Source organism: Chaetura pelagica, unplaced genomic scaffold (assembly GCF_000747805.2).
Source record: "Chaetura pelagica isolate M959 unplaced genomic scaffold, ChaPel_1.0 scaffold344, whole genome shotgun sequence".
NCBI classification, from domain to species: Eukaryota; Metazoa; Chordata; class Aves; order Apodiformes; family Apodidae; genus Chaetura; species Chaetura pelagica.
Genome location: NW_009953098.1, coordinates 6,338,278 through 6,362,268, shown reverse-complemented (window position 1 = coordinate 6,362,268; position 23,991 = coordinate 6,338,278). Strand labels below are relative to the sequence as shown.

General features: G+C 43.2%; 1 protein-coding gene across 1 annotated transcript in view; it reads right to left on the bottom strand.

Annotated features, from left to right (window-relative positions):
* SH2D1A (SH2 domain containing 1A) overlaps positions 1–23,991 on the bottom strand; it is a 50,736-nt gene that overhangs the window by 15,237 nt on the left and 11,508 nt on the right. The window contains exon 2 of the mRNA XM_009997230.1: positions 5,338–5,372. Within this exon, the coding sequence (XP_009995532.1) occupies positions 5,338–5,372 (35 nt within the window). The remainder of the gene's footprint in view (positions 1–5,337; positions 5,373–23,991) is intronic.

The window sequence follows — 23,991 nt, the reverse complement described above, 5'->3', positions numbered from 1 at the left end:
ACCTCTGAAGCCTCCGCACGGGGTGAGACAGCACTGAGGGAAGAGTGAGGAACGAGCACAGCTTTTCAGTGTTGTGGCTTTTTTTTCCTTTGCCCCTTTTTGTTTTCCTTTTTTGTAGGCTGCGACGTCCTCGCGGTGCGGCAGCTGCACGCAGAGGTGACATTTCACAGCCCACCCTCGCTCGTGTGGCTTCCCGCTTGGACGGACATGACAAGGTGCGCGACGACCACGGGGCTGATGGTTGGCTTTGGTCAGTGCAGGGAGGCCACCACCATGGCATCACTGCCAGGGGTTGCCAGCAGGCACCTGCCTCAGGTCAGGGGCTTTGAGCACAACCCCACCTCTGTGGTGGCCGGTGCAGCACCCAGAGACTCTGGACCCAGATGTTTTACTTCAGGAATTGTTATTTTCATAGGCTTTGGTGGTGTTTAACCACTGTTAGCATCAGGGAGCTCATTATGTCTGCTTGGAGGCAGGCAAGAGCCTCAGCACAAGCAAGGAGGCCCCTCACATCCTTCCTGACACCAAAGATGTCACTGCTGCCTTTCTGTGATGCTCAAATGGGCAGCCAAAATGCAAAGACATGTCTAAAAAAGCCATTTCTCTCACCTGCTGTAGTCACAGACATTTCCTCAGTGTGCTTGTCACCCAAAAGCTCCCATGAGCACATGCTGGCAAACCAGTCTGTTTGCAAACAAGCTGAAAATATGCTTTTATATTCCCAGATATATATTTTCACCCATAGGAAAACTGACCATGTTTCCTGGAGTTGAGTGGCACAGCATGGCAGTGACAAGGTGACACTGTCCCTGCAACTATGGCCACTGGCACAGCCCCTCCATGCTGCAGTGAAATCAGGGCTGAATTCATCCCTGATGTGAGACCACTGCTTTCCCATGACAATACACCCCAATGAGGGTGTACGAAGAGTAACTCAAACAGAGTGATAAGTACAGGTTGTGCTTGTGAATGATTCATCTTAAATTGAGCTTGCTAGCAGGGCAGGGCAGAAGAAAATAACCTCACCCAGGTGTTCACAGAATGCTGTATCCTGGTTGAAGTTGAGGATGGGTGAAAAAAATAGCTCTCTAGATGCACACATTTCAGAAACAGAAATTAAACAAAAAAAAAATCACCAAAAATAAGAATTTTTCTTTTTAAGTTTCAATCAATCAGAATGTTTTCTCTTGACCGTTTCACAGTGCATGTCTTTCAGTTCTGACCTTTCATATAGTTTTTCCTTGAAAATATATTTTTTTAATTGCTTTAGCTTTTCCTTTTGAGGGACAGGCTTTTCTGACCAGCAAGTCACAGGGCAGCTCATGCCTGAGGCACTGCACCAAAATCTTTGATGGTAAAGCTGCAGCTTTTGGAGGCACCATGAACCTCTTGCCCTACAGCAAGACCCTGCTTCCCTGCCCAGCTTCTGAAGGGCTGAGAAAGCTTCAGAAAAATCTCAGTTGAAGAGGGACTGAAAACTTCCAGCACCATGTTTATGGCTTTCCTACCTTGTCATGCTGGTGTTCATTACCCAGTTTGCACGACTCTGAGGAGCAGGCCATCATACTCATTTTTTTTAAACCAGGTGTTAAAGTATTTGCACAAAAAGAAAGATTTGCTGCCTACTGCAAATGTGATTAATGTGGATGTCAATAAGGTGTAAGCAAAGCACTGTTGCCTTGCAAAGCTGCTGCTTATTTCTTCTCCTTTTCCAAACTACTTGTATTCCTGGGGATTTCATCTAACTTTCCTGTTCCTTAACCTATTCTCAATGTTAACAGCTGATTTCAGAAAAAACAAAATGTGTGTGTAGTTAGCTGGAGAGGAAAAGCAACCAGAATAATCGAATTCTGCAGATTTCATTGCTCCACTCATCAGATTTCAACTAAAACCAGGCCAGCTTGCACACTCCCAGCACTTTGCTGTAACAGAATCTATTACTGTAAAAGTGCTGTAATCACCCAATTTTGCCATAAAACTCCAGCTACTAGCCTCCAAAGCCCAGGCTTCCATATAAATCCCCTTATGGCCACTTCAACAAGGCAATACGCAGCTTTTAACAAGTAATGGAAATGCTGGATTTCAGAACAAGGAATACTAAGCAAGCACTGAAGCACCAAGCAGGATAAACCAAACCAAAGGACACTGGTGCCACTTGAAAGAAACCACGACACTGCTAGCACAGCTCTGCCCCACATCACTGAGGCTGGAGAAATCCTCTCTTCTCCCACACAAGCCATCTTCACTGCAGTTTTGCACTGCTGGCACCCAGTCAGACTCACACCAACTCCTCCATTTTTTATCCTTTGATTAAAAAAAAATGTTTAAAGTGCATTTAAATTGTTGTTTCCCATCCTATTTTGTACTGCTGCATATGCGCAGCAGGGCTGAGAAGGCCAACTGCAACCCAGAGAAGAAGGCTCAGGAGAGTAGCAGAAACAACACAGAAAAAAGCCTCAAAAGAGTGCTGCTCCTGTTTGGACATAGTCCCCATTGCTTTCCACTTAAATATGTGATTTCTTGAAGCCAAAATAGTGATTTAGCCTGAGCCTTGCTCTAAAGGATGATGGACTCTTCACTGTTTGCTTTTTGCATTGTGGTTTTTTTGAGAGTATTCAGCATATTCTGGACACCACGGTTCTGTGCCTTCCCTAAAACAATAGAGCTAGCAGTCCCTGCAGTACACTATGAAAATTTTATCTAAAAATACATGAAGGAAAGGAAGCACTTAACAGTGCTCTGAAATATTTGGTCACAAAAAACAGTCTTAGAAAGAGAGGCCTGCAGAGACATCTTGCTTTGTCAAGTCTACTTCCCTGCTATCTTAGCCAAACACATCAGAAACTCATTATACACCATCCTGAAAGTAGCTTGGGGTTGTGGTGTTGTTGTTTTCACTGTTCTTTCATTGGAAGGCAATTGCAGAATATTGCTACTCTCTTGTTTGGAAACCTGCTTCCAATTTTCATTGTAAATTTATTCATGACCAATTTATACTCACTTGTTCTTGTGCCAATGTCCTTTAGTTTAAGCAGACACCTTTCTCTTTCTCGAGCTTACGCCCATGCAATATTTATAGAGGCCTCCCTCAGCCTTCATTTTGCCAGATTCCTCTCACACTTGGGCTCTCTCTTCCCATGGTCACTCAAATTGTCTTTCTCAGTAGCTTCCTGAAAATGAAGTGAATCACTTGTTGTGGGTCTAACATGACAACAAAGAACTAGACATGTGGCCACTCACTCAACTCCCCCATTCTGAGATAAAGACAAAGGTCAACTAGAAGCTCATGGGTTGAGACAAAGGAGGGTTCTTCACCGATTGAGGTCATGGGCAAAACAGACCCAACTTGGGGAAAAATAGTAATTTAATTTCACAACAATCAAGTGCACATAGGACACAGACAACACAGAGAGCAGGGCTTGCATATGTTACCCCATCCCTCCCTCCTTCCTGGCCCCAAGTCACTTTGTTCCCTGCTTCCCCAGAGCAGCACAGAGGAATTGGGATGGGGTTTAGAGTCAGTTCACTGACTGTTGGTTCCTGCTGCTCCTTCCTCCTCAGGAAGAAAATTCTTTACAGTCCTCCCCTCTCCCATGGGAGAGAGTCCTCCACAAACCTCTCCTTCATGAGTCCTTCTCAGGAGTCACATCCTCAGGAGCAAGCTGGTCCAGCACTAGATTCTCACAGAGTCCCAGGCTGCTCCAGGAACAATCACATCCCCTGGCACGGGGTCTTCTACAGCTGCATAATCTGAGTCCACTGGTAGCAAATCCACACTCACTCCTCCTGGTGCCTTCAGGGAATGTTCCACCACGTTCCTTCATGAATGCAAGGGGACAGCTGCCATCTCACCATAGGTTTCAGGGAAACTTATTTCCTTTCTTCCTCACCAACCTCAGGATCTCCACCCCAGCCCTGCTTTCACCTCTCCAGCTCAGCTCTTTTCTAACTGCTTACTCTGCTCAGTCCTTTTGTATGTTACTCGCAGAAGCCCATCTATTGTCTCTCCCTAATGGCTCCTTGGCTGGGGTTGGAGCTGAAGGAGCTTCTCAGCTTTTACTGGAGCCACCCTTGGGGCCCCTCCCCTACTACAAAAAAAAACAGCCAAACAAAACCTGCACATTTGTGAATAGTGTGCACTATCCTGGCTGATAGCTAACATATGCCTCATACACCTTTACCAGCATTTCATTACCTGGCGAAAATATCTTGCTTTATATGTTCTGTCCTTTTTACCTGTGAGTAGAAACCTGGTTAACAAGATCCAGATGCATGAACCTGCACTCAAACACTTCTGAATTTCATCCAATTTATCCCATCCTTGTCCTCAAGGTCACTCAGTTCTTCCTAAATGATTGTTTTATTCTTCTCTGCAGTGACAGTACCTCCCTCCCTTATGCCACTGGTAAATTCCATTAGCACAAGCATATTTTTTATGGGATCATCATTAATAAAAAATGTTAAATAAAAGCAGGCCCAAGACTGGTGCTGGTAAGCTCTACTATCTCACCGCAGTACTGATCTTCTCCTCCTACTATTCACTTTCTTATTCACTTTTCAATTTCTATACTAATCTCCCATTTTAGCTAATAATTTCCCACATGGCACTGTACCAAATGCTGTACTTAAGTTTAGATAATTAGCTGTAAGAACTTACTTGGTCTAGAAAAATCAATGATGGTATTTCAGGTACCGGAACTTGTAGAAGTACCTGAGAAGTGCAGGTAGGGGAGACAAAATGAAATTACCTTAAGTTCTTTGAACACCTGCAAAGATTTAGGCTGATTTGCATTTTCAGATGAGCTGCTTCATTCATCCTTAGCAATGACATTTTCATACATTGCTGAATTTTATAACAATTCTGAATATTATATCACTAATGCAAGAGCATCGTTAAAATTCTTGGGTATTGTTATTTGACTGAAAATAAGAATGACCTCCAGGACCTTTATGAAATTAAAGCTGCTGCAGAACTGTTATAGGAAGGGCTTGTATAAAGGGCTATAAAGCCGGATAAAAAGTAAAATACCTGTGTTGGTAGTTTTGCTGATACAGCAGTAGTATCCTAAATGCCACCCCATAGAAGTACTGAAAAAGCAGCTTGGAAATCAGCAGCTATGACAACGTTTTTAAAAAAAGATTTAATTGGCAAAATGCCACATTAAAACACAGCTAACTTTAAATATGATTTTCATTATTTCGTGTCACTTTCATTTTTAGTGTAAACTAATAAAATATTCAGAGCAGCTGTATAGAATAGTATCTGCAAAAAGAGACTTGTTATTCATACAAAGTAATACTGAGATTCAGTAAAACATTGTTTAGGCTACAGAGTACCTGCAGAGTCATCATCATCATGCTTCCTTTTTGAGCTGAAATAAGAGGTTAGAAAAAGCAGGCTACAGTTAGCAGATGTGCAATTAGCTGTATGGTTCTCAGCGTCAATACAGGAGAATCCAAATAAATTTTATCTAAAGTAGATAGATTAGCTTATAAGTTTACAGCCTCCATGTTAGTCATGATATTCCATGTAAGTTGCTTGGGAAGAAAAATGGAAGGTGATTATAGTAAGTAAAGTGTGGATGCAGATGTGGGTCCCACCTTTATACTGCAGGGTACACACATTGCTCAGATCTCATTCTCTTTGAGAAAGGCCAACCTGTAAGACTGGGATAGTCACAGAACTGCTTAAATATTTGGGTAGTTTTGAGGGTGGTTGCAGATACAGGCTTTTGCCCCCTTCAGATTAAACGTATAGCCCAGGGAAAATCTCCTTACTTCAGAATATTAAGTCAAGTCCTCAAGTGGCACATCAGCTACTGTGAGGGCTTCTGTGCACTGCTCAGAACCTGAAAAAATGCACTTTCTCATCACCTAGAAATGGGGTTTTTGGTGCCATCGGGCAGAGTTGATTCTGGGGGAGGACCGAGAATCCGAAAGGTTATGGAGCTTTATGAATGAAACTCTTTAACCTTATCAACATTTATCTTCTAAGCACAGGTAAATACACATATACCATAAATGACGACATTTCACTGAACTTTAACAATATTATTTCCTCTGTGTGATCTCCCTGCTTACCTGTGCAGTTATTTTGAATGCTTTGCGAGCGAGAAAACACTAAAATTGAAAGCTACAGAATATGGTGAAATTCATAATAAAAGTTATCTGTGTTTTAATGTGGTTTCTTTTACCAGTTAATATTTTGTACTTCTTTCTCCAGAAGCAGGGAGACAGCTGGCTATTTTGCAGGTGCATGTGCATTACCAAGCAGAGATGCCATTTGTGATAATGTCAGCATAAGCAAAATTACCCATCAAAATTTGCACTTTTTATTTTCTGCTATTACTCTTTCAACAACCTTTTCCTGTAAAATTTGGCAGTGCATGGGTAATCATAAGCATCAGGTACCCAGCTGCTTTTGGGACCAGGACATCCATGTCTTTATTATTTAACTGAATCAACTTCAAAGTCGATAGGGTTAAATCATACTATCGTGGGTAGAGAAGATCAGGAGTGAAGTTGAGCCCAGAAAGAAGGGAGAGGTGGGGGGACAGTGCTCCAAGATTTGGTTTAATTTCCCATTATCTCTGATTTGGTCACTAATAAATTAAACTAATTTCCTCAAGCTGAATCTGTTTTGCCCATGATGATAATTTGTGAATGGTCTCTCCCAGTCCTTACCTCGGTCCATGAGCCTTTCCTTATATTTTCTCCTCCCTGTCCCGCTGAGGAAGGGAATGGTAAGAGAAGCTTCAGTGGGCACCTAGTGTCCAGACAGGGTCAACACACCAAATATATATAAAGACACTCTCAGGGAGGAGTAAATGTCCATTCTGGAGCTCTTCATGGATCCATTCCTGTGCAAGCAAGTCTGAAGTTGAATATAAGCTTTAGAAACTAGATTTCCAAGCAACACATGTACATGGTTAAACTTGATTTGCTGACATCCTATCTGAGTTCCTAACAGATATTTATCTGAATAACAACAGCACCATGTAATTAGGCATAAATAAGGGCCTTTGTTCTAGAGGAGAGGGAAGTTTATCAATTCAGAACCTTATGCAATTGCGTGTCTAATCTCTGCCTGCAATTATTTCAAATGCACATCCAGAAGACAATATTTGTATTCATTCTGAGATTCACTGAGTTTCAGGCCGGAAGGGATCATTATACCATCTGGCCTGACCTCCTGGATATCACAGGCCATTACATTTCCCCAATTACCTCTATATTGAGCCCTGTAACATGTGTTTGACTAAAGCATAAGTATTTTTGACTAAAGCTTATCTCCCAGAAAGGCATCTAGTCTTGATTCAAAGCCATCAAGAGGAGAGAACCACTACTTTGTGGGCACTTTGTTTCAATGGCTAATCACACTCACTATTAAAAATGTAGGTCATGTTTCCAATTTGAATTTGTCTGGCTCCAGATTCCATCTGCTGGATCTCATTACACTTTTCAGATTTAAGTTTAAAAGCCCATTGGTACCCATTATTTTTCTCCCTGTGTAAGTGTTTATCCCCTGGAGTCGAGTGGCGTCTCAAATATTTTCTTTTGGGTTTGTTATTTTTTTTTCTAATAGACTTCACTGAATTCTGAAAACTCACAGGGTAAAGGATTTTCTCCAGTAGTTCTTGTCTGTGTATTTTTATTTACCTGGTATATACTTCAGCAGTGCCCAGCCCCTTCTTGTGGTGCCAGTGATGCACTCAAGGGGCAGGGTTCTCCATTGCTCTGGAGGCACACACTGCATTGTTTTCCTGTTACAAACCTCTGGTCTATAAAAACTGCTCTCCTTCCCCGTACACAGCTGTACATGAGGCAAACTACATTGTGCTGAAGTTTCATAAATACAGAGTTCAGTGTGTACCATCTGATCCCAATGGAACCAGTTTATTGGATAATCCAGGTTTCTTTTATGACTGCCTTCACTTCATCATCCTACACCATCAATTTGTGATGATGCACAAACTGCTTCACCTGAAACCAAACATTGCTCAAGGCAAAAGAAAAATGTGCCGCATGCACATTCCTGTTTTCAGCGCAAGTTTCCAATACTTTGAGATTCCAATCATAAATCTACCTGTAACAGCACAAAGGGAAAATATAGAGAGTTGGATTTTTTTAATATTTAGGTATTAGATGGTTTATTAACCTGGTATAAACTGTTAGAGATAATAGTTCAGTACAGCCCTGCATGTATTCTCTCATTGTACTAAGGAGAGATTTTTCATTTAATAAATAATTCAAAATCTATTATTGTTTTGTTCCATTGGTCTCAGTAAAGAGACACACACAGACACTTCCACTCTGAGTATTTTGTACAATGAGCAAACTGGCAGTGGAAACATAGAATCATGGAATTACAGAATGGTTTTGGTTGGAAGGGACCTGAAAGATCATCTAGTTCTGGTCCCCTTGCCAAGGGCAGGGCCACCTCCCACTAGAGTAGGTGCTCTACTCCACTGCTTGCTCATTTCACAAGCCAGGATGTCAGCAAATCAGACGCAATCTCAAGATGGAAAAAATAACTTATTCTGGTTATACTTTGAAAGTTTTGCCCTAGTATTTTGGGCACAGATTGCTTTTCTGGCCTGTATCACAGACTGCAGCAAGAAAAAAAATACATTTTTGTCCTAAAAAAATTACTAGAACTGAAGTATTTGTGCTGCTTATGTATTTTAAAATACAGGTGCATATTACATTTCTTTCTTTTTCCTGACAGATCCTGAGAAATGTCCTCATTAAGCTTTACCTTTTCCCACTGCTGAAGGACTGCAGTAGAGTTTCTTTGCTTCAGCTCGGGAAACAAAGCTTGCACTGGACTCCAAGCCAGGCTGTACCGTAAGCTACACTGCTAGTAAGATGATGAGCACTTCTTAACCTGTTCTGATGCAATCAACAGCAGCACTGCCTTGCTGGTAGTGCGAGCAGGTGAAGCGCCTCTCGGCAGACAACAGGAAGCATGTGTTTTTGGAGAGCAGCAATCTCTGGGCAAGGACTACCCAGCCTTCACCTCCTGGCCCCTTCCCACGCTGCAGGGCATGGAGCACAGAGGAGCAGAACCCTGCAGATCTGGCATCTCCGAGCAGCGCCGTGAAAGTCTGTGGGTGGACTAAACCCACGTCCTTTTCATTTCACTATCAATTGCAGACTAAATCAAATACAGGGAGAGAAAAGAGCAAATGAAATTGAGCTGGCCAAGACAACAACATTTACATGCCAGGAGAAGCTCTTACTCTTCATAGCACTGTCACGGCTCTATGCATTTAAGGCCATTCCCTAAGGCAGATGTGGGTTTTCCAAAGGTTAGAAGCTAAGCAGATGAAGTCTGGGTGATGCAGAGGATCCACGTAACTCTGGGTCACTGCTTTCAATCCATACCAGATGGGTACCCTCTGAGAGCCAGCACTCTCATGCAAGTGCCTGCAGAGAACCATCTCCCCCTGGGCTGGCTTCTTTGGCAGTCCTATCAGTTGGGAAGCCCAAGCATGGCTGAACCCTCCATGCCAGGCTCAAGGTGAGCCAGAGGGACAAGATGAGGAAGGCTGCGTATGGTGGCTTGCTATTCTATTTTAAGATAAATAAAAATGCCTCAGGCACCAAGGCATAATGTTTACAAGCTGAAAGGGAAGCCTTTGCCTTTCTCTCCCTGGACGGGTCTCTTGGTTCATGAGCTACACCCAAGTTGTGTCACTGGCCAGTGGGGAGCAGGAGAAAGCTTGAGGCACCACAGATGTCATCCTCCCTAATGTCAAATGGGAAGGTTTATTTGAAGATGAAACTTGCTGCTTGACTTGGCGTAACACACCCATGAAAGGTTGTTAGCAGGTCTATATGAAGTGGATCCCAAGTTCCAGCTAGGATAAAGAGCCCCCTGCAAGGCTTCTGCCCTGGTGGGATTGGCTCCTAAAAACCAGCTGTGAAGTAATTCACACTTGAGTCTTGTTTTGTTTTATTTGTATATAGTCATCATGGTTTCCATGGGAATAATGTCTAAGCACCCTGATGGTGTTTGTGGACAGCATCCTCATCCTGACCTCCTTGCCTGGGTGAGATCATTCTTTTCTCTCTCTGGGACCTCATATTTGCAGGTTCCAACAGTCCTTTTTCTGAGAGAACTATCCTCTAAAATATAACTGAAAGCCCTCACTTCTAGTGGTACAAGAAAAATGCTTATGAAAAAATGAGACCAGATTGGTTAAATACATTTTTTTCCCAGTGCTTATCAGAAATCCCTTTACAGCAGAAATGTTACCTGTGTCTGAACAATTTGCACTCAGGCTTTCCAACCTGTAGTTCAAAAAATGTAAACATTGGGCCATTAAGATTTAATTGCTTTTTATACTCTCAGTGGAAGCTTTTACTATGAACTATTCATAAGCACGCTCAGGCTGTCCAAAAAACACATTAGGGTTTTTCTTGCAGAGGAATGTGCTCAGGAACATTTTCAGGCACCAGGTTGCAGTAACCTGCCTGCCAGAGGGACCCCAGCCCTCTGGATAGACCTCAGCTCTCCAGAGAGACCCCCTGAGTGAGAAAACAAAAAGCAAATGAAAGAACAAGGAATGAGATAATGATAGATAGCATGTTTCATTTAAGAGAAAAAGGAAACAGCCACCAAAAAAAGAAAAGAAAACCAACAAAACATGCAGTTTTCTCTTGACCAAGCCTATAAGCCCATAGAAATGTTATTGTTAACTTCCAGACATTTAAGGTCAGATAACTTCATGGAGTAGCACATTTCTAGCCCACTCCTTTCTTATCAGTTGTGTCCACTTGAACAAGTCATGTCTTTCTTTTGTAAGGTTGTATAAATGCCCCCCAGTTTGACCTAGGTGAAAGTAGTAACAATACAATCCGAGACATGAAACCCCTTCCAATTCAACATCTAACACACTCATCTGCCTTCATCTCCAAGAAGAAAGGACCAATGCTTTTAAAAAGTCCCCATGTTTCTAATAAGTCACAACAAGGTTAAAGTAACTTTTATGGAGATAAGATTATGTGTTTCCTTTACATGTGTTTAAATGTCATTCTTCGCTTCCAATGGCAAAGCTAGGCAGGCCAGCTAGGGACAAAGTATTTGTAGTACTACCATTTTAAAAGTATCATGATGTATTTGTTCTACACAGTTGGTGCTCTCTGAATGCCATATACTCACTGCTGCCTTGATTGGGGGAAATCTAATAACAGGAAACTAGATCACTGATTTTTTACTACTTACTTCTCAGATTCCTTCAAGGGATAAAGAGCTGTCTTATTGAAGACTTTTTAAATTACATTCACTGAAAATTATGCAGTAAAACTCATTCAGAAGATTATTTCTTTATAGAGAAAATGTGAAATTACCTAAGCCTAGAGCAGCGTCGGGAACAACATAATGAGCCTTTAGTACTGCAAGCCAGATCACCTGCTAGTAGATACCACCATTTCTCCAGAAGATAGCACCCACTAGTATATAATGTGCATTCACCTTTGTACCACTCAGAGGTAAGATTGTTTCCTTCCCTTCAGCTGATTTTCCCTGTTCGCACAAGCTTTGCTGCTCCTCTGTCTCTCTTCCCCTCAGTGAACATTACCTCCCACACTTTCACTGGGCTGTCCTCAGCTTCAAAGAGACAGAAACCTCCAGACAGCTGTAAGACAAAGTCAATCCTCCAGGAATAGCTGCTGGTCTACCTGCAATGCTGGCATCAGTGTATTTTCTCACTGCATTTAACTTCCCTGGCACTTCCCCCACAAGAGGCAACGTGTCCCCTTCCACAGTGACACACTGCAGCCAGGCTGAGCTGGCACAGAGGCAGAAGAGGGTGAGCAGAGCTGAGGCACTGTCGTTTCCTCTAGCCCTACCTATTTATCAAAGTACTTTTATGGTCCCTGTCCAAGCAGTATTTAAGCACTACAGGCAATTAAAGGTTGGCTCTACAGAAGGATTTAATTTTGCAAGAGGACAAGTAGAAAGTTGAAACCTCTCACAGATTAAAACCAATAACTGAGCCAATGCTGGGCATATGTCCCTCACCTTCCTGATCATAGTTTGTGCAATTGGACAAAACAGAGATCCAAACTGCATGCAGGCCAATGGGTCAAGGCTGCTGTATGGTGATACCAACTGCAGAAGGTACGATCTTTGGGTAAAACAATTCTGAGAAATATGTGTTTGTGAAATAGTTTAAGAATGTTCCATGTAAGATGCAACACATACAACAATTTCTAAATAACCTGTATTTCATATTGTGATTTCAGCTGTCACACAGCTCTCCTTTCCAGCATGCATTTCTATACAGGAGTCTGTGGCATTTTCCTTTTGCTACAGGTACTCCAGAGTCACAAGCTCAGCCTGGTTTTACAGCCTGATCTGTAATATTCTCTCTACAAACCACATAATTTCATATGATGACTAAGAAATTATTTCAGCTATGAAACATCTTGCTGGAACCATTCTTTTGTTTCATTTCTTCAGCTTCCCCTGAAATAGTCTTTTGGTCCTTTTTGTGTGCAGATCTTTTATAAAGATGCAATTAAACACAAAGTTGAATCTCAAATACATAGAACTTGTCTGCTGTGGCTGCTGGGAGATGTTCATCTGCAACATCCTCCTGATTGTCTGAGCAGGATATGTGAGAAGAGGAGGATCTAAGGTTCCAGATCAAGTACCAAAAATTGAATAGCAGACCAATTACTATCCAAAAATTGTAAAGGTCAACAGCCCTGCCCTAAATGTGCTATTTTTTTTTTCTTGAAGCAGCAGTTGAGGACATAATTTGCTGACTATCATAACCATAATGTTATTTAAATTTATTTTCTTCTAAATGTAATTTACTGCCAAAGTTTATTGAACTTATTTTAACACCATAGAGGGAGATTAAAAATTAAACTATCATTGTAACTATTTTTATAAAGGTTACATTAGTACATTTCATTTCTTTATTGCTTTACTGAATGTCAAGGTGCAGAGCACTCAGTGAAGCCTGACAGTGACTAAGAGATATAAAGGTCATGTCGTGTACATTTGCTTCAAAAGTTCAACCTTTGTTTTACCTAGAAAATTATTCACAAATTACTGACTACAACAAAAATTAATAAAAGAAGAGGTCATCCACACCAAGAGCATATGAGACACCACCGGAAATTCTGACATGGGGAAACTCACCAGTCCTCAAGGCTGTCTTTCCATTTTCATGTCAGTGGTGGTCTGAATTCACACACAAAGCTCACCTCTGCCTGCACGGAGCAACATGATCACGCAGTAAGGCACTTCACTGGAGCATGAGGAGTTTGTCAGTGCTTCCTTTGATCTTCAGAGTCCTCGAATTCTTCTGAGGACCAGAGCAAAACTTAATATTAACATGCAAATTAAGTATTAACAGTAATAAAATACATGACAGGTAATACCATAATAGGTGAAAACAGTAAAAAATTCTCATTGAAGAATGTGTCAGCTCTAGTCTTGCCCTGAGCAGCCCCGAACACATATTTTCTTTATCATTAGTGTATCTTAAGATAAAACTTTAAAAATTAAATTAAAATATGCATCATCAGTTGAAAGTATTTTTTTGGTCACTTTGAAAGACTGAATTTGTCATAGCAAGGTTTAAATTAAATTAAGAAATGAAGTATTTGGTTAACAGGGCACTTGACTTTTATTACAGATTAGTATATCACTGTTATTGCAGTTTTAATCTTCTCAGGGTTATTTTCTAGAGCAGCTCTGAAGTCATTAGTACTTGGGGATGTTTTAAAATTCAGGATGTGAGTAGAAGCAGGGCAGGGGCTCATTTCTAACAGGATAGGGCAAGAAGTGTTATGAGGTGCATCCACAGCCAGCTTGGCTCTCCTCACACCAGTGGCAGTGCTGGGGCTGTTGGCTTTCACTGGTGAGGCTCTGCTATGAGCTGTGCAAGCCAAGCTGCTCACCACTGCATCAAGCAGCACCATAAGGTCTGGCATGGAGCTTCAAATGAAGGAAGGAGTCATCTGTAATGGCTGCAGAAACAAGTCTTCTGTCAAGAGAAAGATCATGGTCAACATGGGCAGGGAAACACCATCTGCTTCCTTTTCTCCAGCCTTTCTGCCCTCCCCACCTAGTCCTGCATCTTCAAGCCCCCTATCCCACTGTGAGCAGCTGATGTATCAGGGCTGCCCTGCAGCTCCACTTCCTTTGGCACTCACCTGCTGAAGTCACAAGGATGGTTGCTTGCAGGCAGCCCTCCTGCAAACCCCAAGAGCAGAGAAGCCATTGCTGCCAGTGAGCTGCCCTTTACATAGGGCATCGCAAGGCTCTGGACAACACCATGTGCCTGCAGCACCTTGAGCAACCAAAGCAATAACCTTCAAACAGATCTTCTCAAGCCGTGATTTTAAAAAACAAAAGGGTTTGGCGATAGTGTTCACATCATGGAAGCTGAACAGGGAGGAGACCCACTGGCACTCCTGGTAGGATGAGCTTTTCAGTCACTTCTCCCATGGTAACATCACTGGGGAGTAATGGAAAGCAGAAAACAGAGCTCATGGGAATTCTGTGCAACTGGCTGAGGAAACAATTTAGCAAGACATAAAAACCCACCCACCTGCAGGGCCAGGTGGCACTTCAGCTGTGCACTGTGGTTGCCTGTCCATCCCCCATTACGTGCTGAGTGGTCCCACACCTTGCTCTTCACATAGTGTGGTTTACGTTAGTTTATTTTTAATTCTGTTGTCATGAGGTTTGACACAAGGGCAAAGATGATCAACTGAAAACCAGCACATCCAAACAATGGGGCTTGCAGAGCTTAGGCGCTGTGCAAACCAGGGTGCTGCGAGCTCTTAGCGCATTCTGCAGAAGTTGACACAGGATCTGCTCTGAATGCACCAAGCTTTGCCTTCAACTAAGCCAAAAATTTGTTGCTCTTGTAATTTGAAACAGGGTTTTTCTCAAGTGAGGAGAAGGGAATATGTTGGGTTTATTTCTTATGATGCCTTTTTTTGGTCTCATTTCTTTAGATAACTGGCTTATCTCCCTATTTTTCCTGTCTAGCCTTCTACGTAAGCTTCCTAGGGCCCTAGACATCTCTATATTATCAGATTCAATGGCCTGCTACTCTTGAATGTGCTTAAACTTCAGAAGTTGTTCTCAGTTGACATCCCAAGTAAATCAAGATAATGTTTAGATCGAGAAGCTTTTCTTTTTGAATTTCAAATATATGAAAGTCCTACCAGTGAAACCCACTGGCCTCATAGAAATGCACAAGCCATAAAGCTGAAATTCAGTAGGTGCTTTTTCTCCTGTACAATTTGTTCTTCATTACGACAATGTAAAATGCTGGAAATAAAAATGAAGAAGAAAAATCAGAGTCTGGTTAGCAAGGGGGATATAACCTAATACCAGCCACTATTACACTTCTGTTTGTTGCTCAATGAATCAGTGCTGGAAGGAAAAAAAAGATTGCTGGAGCCTGAGGCACTTAATAACAGCGTGTAACTGAACATGCATTTCCCTTTAGGTGTCACTTTTAAAAGTTGGTATGTACAATTTCTAGTTCTAACATAATGAAAGCAGAGGCTTATGCTGTCAAGATAAGAAATTTTGGCAGCCCACATGTCAGGCAGACAGACAAGCCATCCAGGCACAGTGCTGGGGGCAGGACAGGTGACCCAAGGCTCTGTGCTGGTCAGTGAGGGCAGGAGTGTCCTCCCCACTGTGGGCAACACCAGAGATCTGCTGCTACCACCAGCCAAAGAGATGTCGGACTGGTTTAGAAATGAGGCCATGAGCTGCTCACGCAAGACATAACTGAAAGCAGGCATCAACTGCTCCCATCAGAGCCTGCACAGCCTGGAAACAGAAAGAGAATGAACATTAATAACATGCAGTGCATGGAAATGGTTAGCAGAGATGCTGCAGGTGCTGCACAGCACAATTATTAGCATCCACCTGAGAAAAACCTGAATATTGGCCCCATCATTATGAAATATCACAACTGACATGTTCCTCCCACTGTGGGACTTTTGATTTTTCCTTGGCCTCCCCACCTGGCAGCTTCCCCTGGACAAATTCAGCACCGTGTTGATGGTGCAATCACCTCTGAGGTGCCATCGTTCCTCTCCATCTGTGGCTGCCTCCTGTATACCCGGATGTGCTCTCCAAAGCATCCTCTTTGGTATGTACAGCCTGTAATCAGCAGTGAAATGCCTCAGGATTCATTTCAGTGAAGGATGTATTATATTGTCTGGTAATTAATACTAAGAAGAGATCCTGTATAGTGTAACAATAGCTATAAAATTGCTTCAATTACATGGAATGCAGAGAGAATAAATGACACAACACAATCATTATTATTATTATTGGGTTTTTTTACTTCTGCTCTGCTAATCTTGCGACATCCTTCATGAACTTACTATCAAAATGACTTCTTGCCAGAAAATGGAACTAAATCTCTAAGCAGGATATCACTTAATTTCAGAGTGAGTCAAGGTCAGCCAGTTCAGTTTTGATCTACAAAACTCCTAACTGCTCCCTGCTAGCCAGGGAGAAGCTGCTTGTGCTGCTCAGGCTGCCAGATGCCGAGTCTGTGCAAAGACAACAGGAGCAAGAGGAAGAGTGCAACAGAGCACCCAAGTGACCTGGTGCTGTGGGAGGATCTGGTTAAAGACTAATTTCTCATGAGCTGCAGTCAGAGAATCTTAATAATATTGGGGTGGCAGAGGATCAATGCCTGGCCACAAATCTCCTGCCCTCTTTCAAATACCAGTTCCACAGTGGCAATAACAGCAGCCACTGGTTTGTGTCCTTTGACTAAGAGCCAGTTTATACAATTAATAACGCATCTCTGCCCAATCAACAGAACAATCCGTCCTTGCCCCCAGGTACTAATCATGTGTCAAGACAATTAATTGCAGTGATGTACCATGTGAGGAAGGTTGCCCTCGTTGTAAAATGTGGCAATTTTTCTGAAGGGCCCAAGGCAACAATTGTCTGAATATCCTCCCTCACAGTAACACGACCCGCTCTAAATGAGACAGGAGAACTTAGTCAACTTGAGACCTAAAAACAAACCTTCCTCTGGGTTCAAGCCCATGAGATTCAGAGCACCCTGCCACCTCCCACTAAGCCAGATCTTCAGCAAAGGTTACAATTTTCCACTTAAATTGGATCAAAAGTCTCCTCATGGCTAAATTTACAATCTGATCACCACAAAGGATCTTTAAGAAGATTTTTATTTTTTTTTTCTCACACTGACAAGAAGCACCAGGGAAGGCTGGCCATTGATTTTCACAGAAAGATGATCAGATATTCTATTAGTCACCATCTTGCTAGGTGTGTAATTGGGTGCAGGTGAGGGGAGCTAGTGAGGAGCCTGAGGACACAGATTTTGGGCAGAAAAATGAGCCAATATGCCAAGACGCTCTTTGTTTCACTTTGTTTTCTCTTCCTCTTCCCAAACCGAGAGGTGAAAATCAGACTGGGTCTGCCCAAGGAGGACAGAGCTGCCTCCAGTGACCTCCTCCCCACCTCAGTCTTCCAACATTTGCTTCTTGCCCTGCTCTGTCCCACACACCATGGCAGTGGGACATCCCCTCTCAGGTGTGCCAGCCAACTCATACAGTTATGATTTGACAAGCAGCACCTTTGACCCATCTGAAACAGGGACTACCTGGTTGTTGACTGAATCCCTCCTTTGGGGTGGGAAACAGCCCCAGCAGCAAGAACCAGGGCAGAGGCCTTAGTGACCGAAGAGCTGCTGTCTCACCACTGCCTCATCTTGTATTTTGATTTTTCACTTTGACTCATGGCTCCCAGTCATCCCTGTTACAAATCACAAGAGATGTTGGGGGCTGGGGCACATTTTACAAATACATGTGCTTAATCACCCTGATATCTGAGAGGAGCCTTGTAGAAAAGAAGGACTGTTATCTCCATTTTGCAGCGGCAACATGAACCCTCCAGGGCTGCACAGGATGACTGCAACCACACAAGGAACCAGCAACAGAGGGTAGACATCACATGGTGCAAAACCAAGGCAAGAAAAGCCCTTCCAGTGCTGCAAGGGGTGGGCTTAACCTCACACATTGCTCCAGGACCTGGTCAGTCCCACCACTACTGTAGTTTCAACCATTCCTCACTTTGTCATACCTCTCCTTGGCTCATCCCCACCTGCAAAGACACTGTTGGCCTTCTTCACTCCTTTGGTTCATGCTATTGCTAGTCAAACCCTGCCTGGAAAGTGCAGCTCTCCTCCTCGTCCCACTGCGAAAGGCCACCCGTTCCCTAGTCATCACTTTCTTTCACGTACAACAAATTGTACTCATAATGGGAGAGCCCAGGCAGAATTCCCCTGAGGGTCTGAAATGACTTTTTTCAGGATCCAACATAAAACACCACTTGTGCTCTGCCTCTCATCTGTTCACCCTTTCCGTTAAGAGTTCACCCCATGCATTAGAGAAATGAGTCATCTTTAGCTTCTCTCATGCACTCATATTGTCAGTACCTTACCTTAATCTTCAGCTTTTCACTATCACCTGAAATATATGCTCCTTAATCTCTAATATTACTTTATGGGAGAAAACCACAAAAAATAAATCACAGTTATAATGAGAAGCTTCCAAAGACTCTAATCCTAAAACGCACTCCCATAATAACACAGGAACCTCCACACTCCATATTGAAAGGATAATTTTTCAGTGCATCCCCAGCTTCACAGACGCACACAGCTCTGAAAATGACTCCATAGATTAACAGAGAGACAAAACTCAATCAAGCATGTCTGTCATTGTGATTATGGCCCGGCTGTAAAGCAATTTCACAGAATGGGAGAGGACCATGATATACCTATCACAGCTTAAAAGCCTTCCTCCTCATGCCCGATTTACATAACTTCATTCAGTGCTGTAGATTAAAGGTTAAAAAAAAATCATGTTTGCCTGCAGGGATGGGAAATGAACAAAGTGTTGATGTTGGAGATAGTTAATAATTTGAATTGAGTTTTGCACCTGCAGAACTCCCCTCTTTCTTGTAGCTTGCACAGTCCCAGTGACTGCAAGGGACTATTTGTGTATTTGTATCTTCTATCAAAGAAAAATAAAATTAAGTTGGAAAGACTGAATTAGAGACCCTGATATTTCAGTCTGACTCAAGCTCTGTAGTTCAGAGGGGAAAATGTAGCCCTTAACTCTCTTGCAAAAATAAAGCAAGATCCATGCACTTCTCTTTGCCGAAAGACCTTCCAGAGTGGCTTTAGCACACCTTCCAAAATACCCCACAATGGGAATTTTAAAGCCTTTTCTATCAATTCAGGTTACCAAGAACAACCATTTTCACATACCGACATGCTCACAAATCCTAAATCTGACTTAAGAAATTTTCAAGCATTTTCTGATAGTTTAAGGTAGGAACTTTGACTTTTTAAATAAAAAATTCAATTCTCAGTTGTATGAAAACACTAAATGAGTTGATATCTCAGTCATCATGGCTCTGAAATGAGAGTTCATTCTTATTTTACTAGGAAATTTCCAGATGTGAAAAAGCTCCTGCAAGTGCTGCAGAGCTGATGCAGTTGCATGAAGTAAAACACTCCTTCAGTCACAAAAACCTGCCCCAGCTCCTGCAGAGCTGCTGGCTTTGGACTGCTCAGGCCCAGGCAGAACAGGTTGGGCAATGCTGCACCCAAAAGAAAAGTGGGGCACGAGTCACAACATGAGATTCTCCACACTGGCAAACAGAATGTTTTCCTTTGAAAATCCAAAAACAGCCAGCCCAGATTTGATCAAATGAATGCAGCTGAAGGCAGTGTAGAGACTTTCAAAAAGCATATAATATTTTATGAAGAATGGCTTAACCATGCCAAAAGCCCCAACAGTTCTTGGTAGTGTGTAGCTTGTTCCCATGAAGGCACAGGTACAGGAAACACCCAGGGCCAGGGCTGCAGCAGTGGAGCTGCTCCAAGATGCTGCTTTTTGTTCCTTATGAAAACTTATTTTTGCCCTCTTCAATAAAAGATGGAAAACTGATGCTGTTTCATTTTCCAGGATCCTGATTTTGCAAGGCTAAAGCTGAGCTTCCTTGAATGAGCCATGTTCATAAGTACTTTGTTGAATCAGGCCTCTTTAAACTACAAGGAGGAAGATATTCAAGCTTTCTAATCCAGTAGCACAGCAGGGAAGCTGCTTGTCTCTGTGTGATGGTGTAATTGCTTTTCAAAGAGAGAAGCGAGTTTCTCTATCCATCTAGCACTGATAAACCTCAGGAGTCACTTTGGTCTCCTAGCCTAACTTTCAGGATTATTTGTTATGGATAAAAGGAAAGACACTTCCATTTCCATAGTTGACAAGCTTTGCTTCAGGGCATGCATTTATTTTCCATGCTGTTGATCTCTTCCTCCCTGTATCAGGCTAATTCATCATATTAATAAAGGACGATTTCGCTTCCTGCAGGGTGTTATTGATCTCTCAGGGAACGTGGCAGTTGTTTGCTATGCCACCTTTCCCCCGAGCAAAGAGGATGATTTTTAAATATTTCTGATGCTTGAAGCTTGCAGCTGGCTCTCACCAAGCAACTACGGAAGAGCAAAAGGCACCAGCAAAGGGGGAAGTGCAAAATATAACACCTCAGTCCCTCTGCTTTCTCCCTCTCTGTTCTCACTGGTGTGCGTGGGGCACACAGAGCCACAGCCAGGACGTGGGACCTTTACCAAAGCTACCTTTCCATATGCCTCTTCAGGCATGAGGAGCTCTGTCCTGTTCGGGCACAGAGCAAGGCCCAGGACGCCACCTATGCCAAGCACCTCACATGCCCCTCATCCACTCCCATGGCCAGCCCCATGGCCAGCCCCTCATCCACCCCCATGGCCAGCCATTCACAACAGTGGCCATGTGGCTCGTTCCCTCTCTGCCAGTCAGAAACCACAGTACCTGGTGCCCTCCCACCTCCTCTCAGGGCCTTCCACAGCAGCAGTGGTTTTCTTAACAAACCAGAAGTGGACGCATTTCAGAAATATCCATGTCATCCAACACAGAAACAGCAGTATCTCCTTCCCAGCGCTGCAATAGCCCTCTTTATCCCACCAAAACAATTCCTATATCTTTAGGATACAGTGCTGGATGAGGAGCATTACTTTAGCATTATCTTACAGTCATTCCCTGGCTCCCTGCTTGTCTGGGCAGAAATCCCTGCCTTGCAAACACAGCGTGGCTCCTGGCTTCCAAGATGCAGGACTTGATGTTTGACCTTATTAAGAAAGAAGCACTGTTTATTTGTGCATAGCCGCAAAGCCCAAATGCTCAGCCTCCGTGACTGGCTACTTCATTCTTCACCCTTCTTCTGGTTTACTGACACCTGTGAATGTTCCATTTTCACCCCAAAACCACTGACAGATACATCAAACCATGAAAGAGTAAGCCCTGAGCCCAACCAGAGCTGGGTCATCACAAGCTCACTTGGTCCCGTTTGCAGCTGTGTTGCAAGGCTTGAAGTCCACTCAGTATGTACAATATTAATTTCATATAACTCTAATTCCTTAGTCAATAGCTTTGAAGAATCAAATATCTCTAAATTACAACAGCATTACTACCTTTAGCAGTCTAATTTGCAATCTCATTAAAAAGGTATCAAGTTCTTTTCTGTAACCCTACAGTGATGGAGTAACTCTCCATCCTTCACTAGTACCCTAGCATGTTTGTCTAGTGTCCAGCTGGGCCAGCCCCAGCTGGTTTTCAAATCATGCCACAGCAGGATTTTGCTTTCATTGTCACCCAACCATGATGACTCAAGTGCCACTGAAGATCAGTTAAGACCAGTTCAGAAAGTACAGTTACCAGTGAGTGGTCCCTTAGACCTGCTGGTGCACTGGTGGCCCCAGACCATGGGACTCTTTACCACAGTATGACATCACCACAGCTGGGACTTGTTTTCCCCAAGCATGACACATTCACTGAACATTTCTGCATGCATCCAGTGCCTTCCCTGCATTATCAGGGGCTTTTCTGCAGTTTAGCACACCAAGCAAATCACTTTTCTTCCCAATATCTTCTGAAAATTACTGAGCTCTGCTTGTATCTTTTTCCTCCCCATACAAAAGGAAAACTCATTTTCTTGAATGGAGAAGAGTTCCTGAGCCAGAATTAGACAAGGAAATGTTTCAAGACAAGGGATTGGGGGCTGGTTTTTCCCAGCAGCAGGGATTGGCCAGCAATCAGGGCAGGCAAAGTGGATGATTAAAGACTGGACCCACCTTGGGAAGCTGCCTGTGTCTGACCACTGCCTGCATCTCTGATTCAGGCATACTTCTCATCATTTTCCCTTAACCCCACAGTTTCCAGTCCCATTTAATAAGGCTGTGTTTATTTATCTAGCATTTGTTATGACAAATAAAATTAGCTATGCCAATTTCAGTCCATAAATCCCAGTATGCAGATTGGATGGGCCAAGATAGTAAAGGACAAAAATGAAGGGTCTTAAAACTGATTTGCTCCCAGAGTACAGCTTGATGTCCTGCTTCTATTAGTGGGTTATCATTGTTCTCACAAATGCAAAATGTCATGCAAACATATCTGTTATATCTTGCTGCTTCCAGTTTTACTTGCCTTTTTCCTAGTTTGCTTTTTTTTTTTCCCTTCCCTGGAGTTTCCCAGGAGATGATAAGAAGTGTTTGTCCTGCATACAAGGCCAGGGAGGAAGAGAGTAGAAAACAAAAATATCCTGCACTCTACCTCTTCTGATAGGTACAAGTTTCCTGATTGTTTACGTCTGTATCATGAGACGTAGGGATTTGTTTCTGCCCTTGAAGACAACGTACATTCTTCCTTGACAATTTTTCACTGGGTTTGGGAAATACAGAGAGTTTATAGTAGGCCAATGTCCTTCTTACTGTGACAGCTTTGCTGTCCCACATGGGTTGGAGCATGCAGGACTTACCAGGACTGCCAAAAAGTCTTCCCCAAACCCAGAGCAACTGTAGCATGAAAACCAGCAATGCTCTCCTACAGGAAGGAAAATACAGGGTGGGGCTTTTTCCCCCAGCTCACAGCTCCGTGTTGTCTTTAGAGGTCCCAAAACAAGATTGTACCCAACCTGAACTTCCATTCAAAAATCATGGGATTTGTGCCTAGAGGCTGATCTGACAAATTTGTCCCTAATGAGGAGCAGAGGAGCCTCAGCGAGAAGGCAGGAGCCCCGTGTCAGGCTCCTCTCCCCACTCAGGGGGATTTTCCCCCATGGTGGGTGGGTGAAAGGGGGTCCCCGGGTTCCTAGTTTGCTTTTTTTTTTTCCCTTCCCTGGAGTTTCCCAGGAGATGATAAGAAGTGTTTGTCCTGCATACAAGGCCAGGGAGGAAGAGAGTAGAAAACAAAAATATCCTGCACTCTACCTCTTCTGATAGGTACAAGTTTCCTGATTGTTTACGTCTGTATCATGAGACGTAGGGATTTGTTTCTGCCCTTGAAGACAACATACATTCTTCCTTGACAATTTTTCACTGGGTTTGGGAAATACAGAGAGTTTATAGTAGGCCAATGTCCTTCTTACTGTGACAGCTTTGCTGTCCCACATGGGTTGGAGCATGCAGGACTTACCAGGACTGCCAAAAAGTCTTCCCCAAACCCAGAGCAACTGTAGCATGAAAACCAGCAATGCTCTCCTACAGGAAGGAAAATACAGGGTGGGGCTTTTTCCCCCAGCTCACAGCTCCGTGTTGTCTTTAGAGGTCCCAAAACAAGATTGTACCCAACCTGAACTTCCATTCAAAAATCATGGGATTTGTGCCTAGAGGCTGATCTGACAAATTTGTCCCTAATGAGGAGCAGAGGAGCCTCAGCGAGAAGGCAGGAGCCCCGTGTCAGGCTCCTCTCCCCACTCAGGGGGATTTTCCCCCATGGTGGGTGGGTGAAAGGGGGTCCCCGGGTTGATCTCTGCCTTGCAAGGGCAGCTGGTGCACAGGCTACCTCTGGGAAATGCACGAGCAGCCCTGTGGGAAGTGTCTGCTGCTCCTAATTAAGCAGCAAGAGATCCATTCC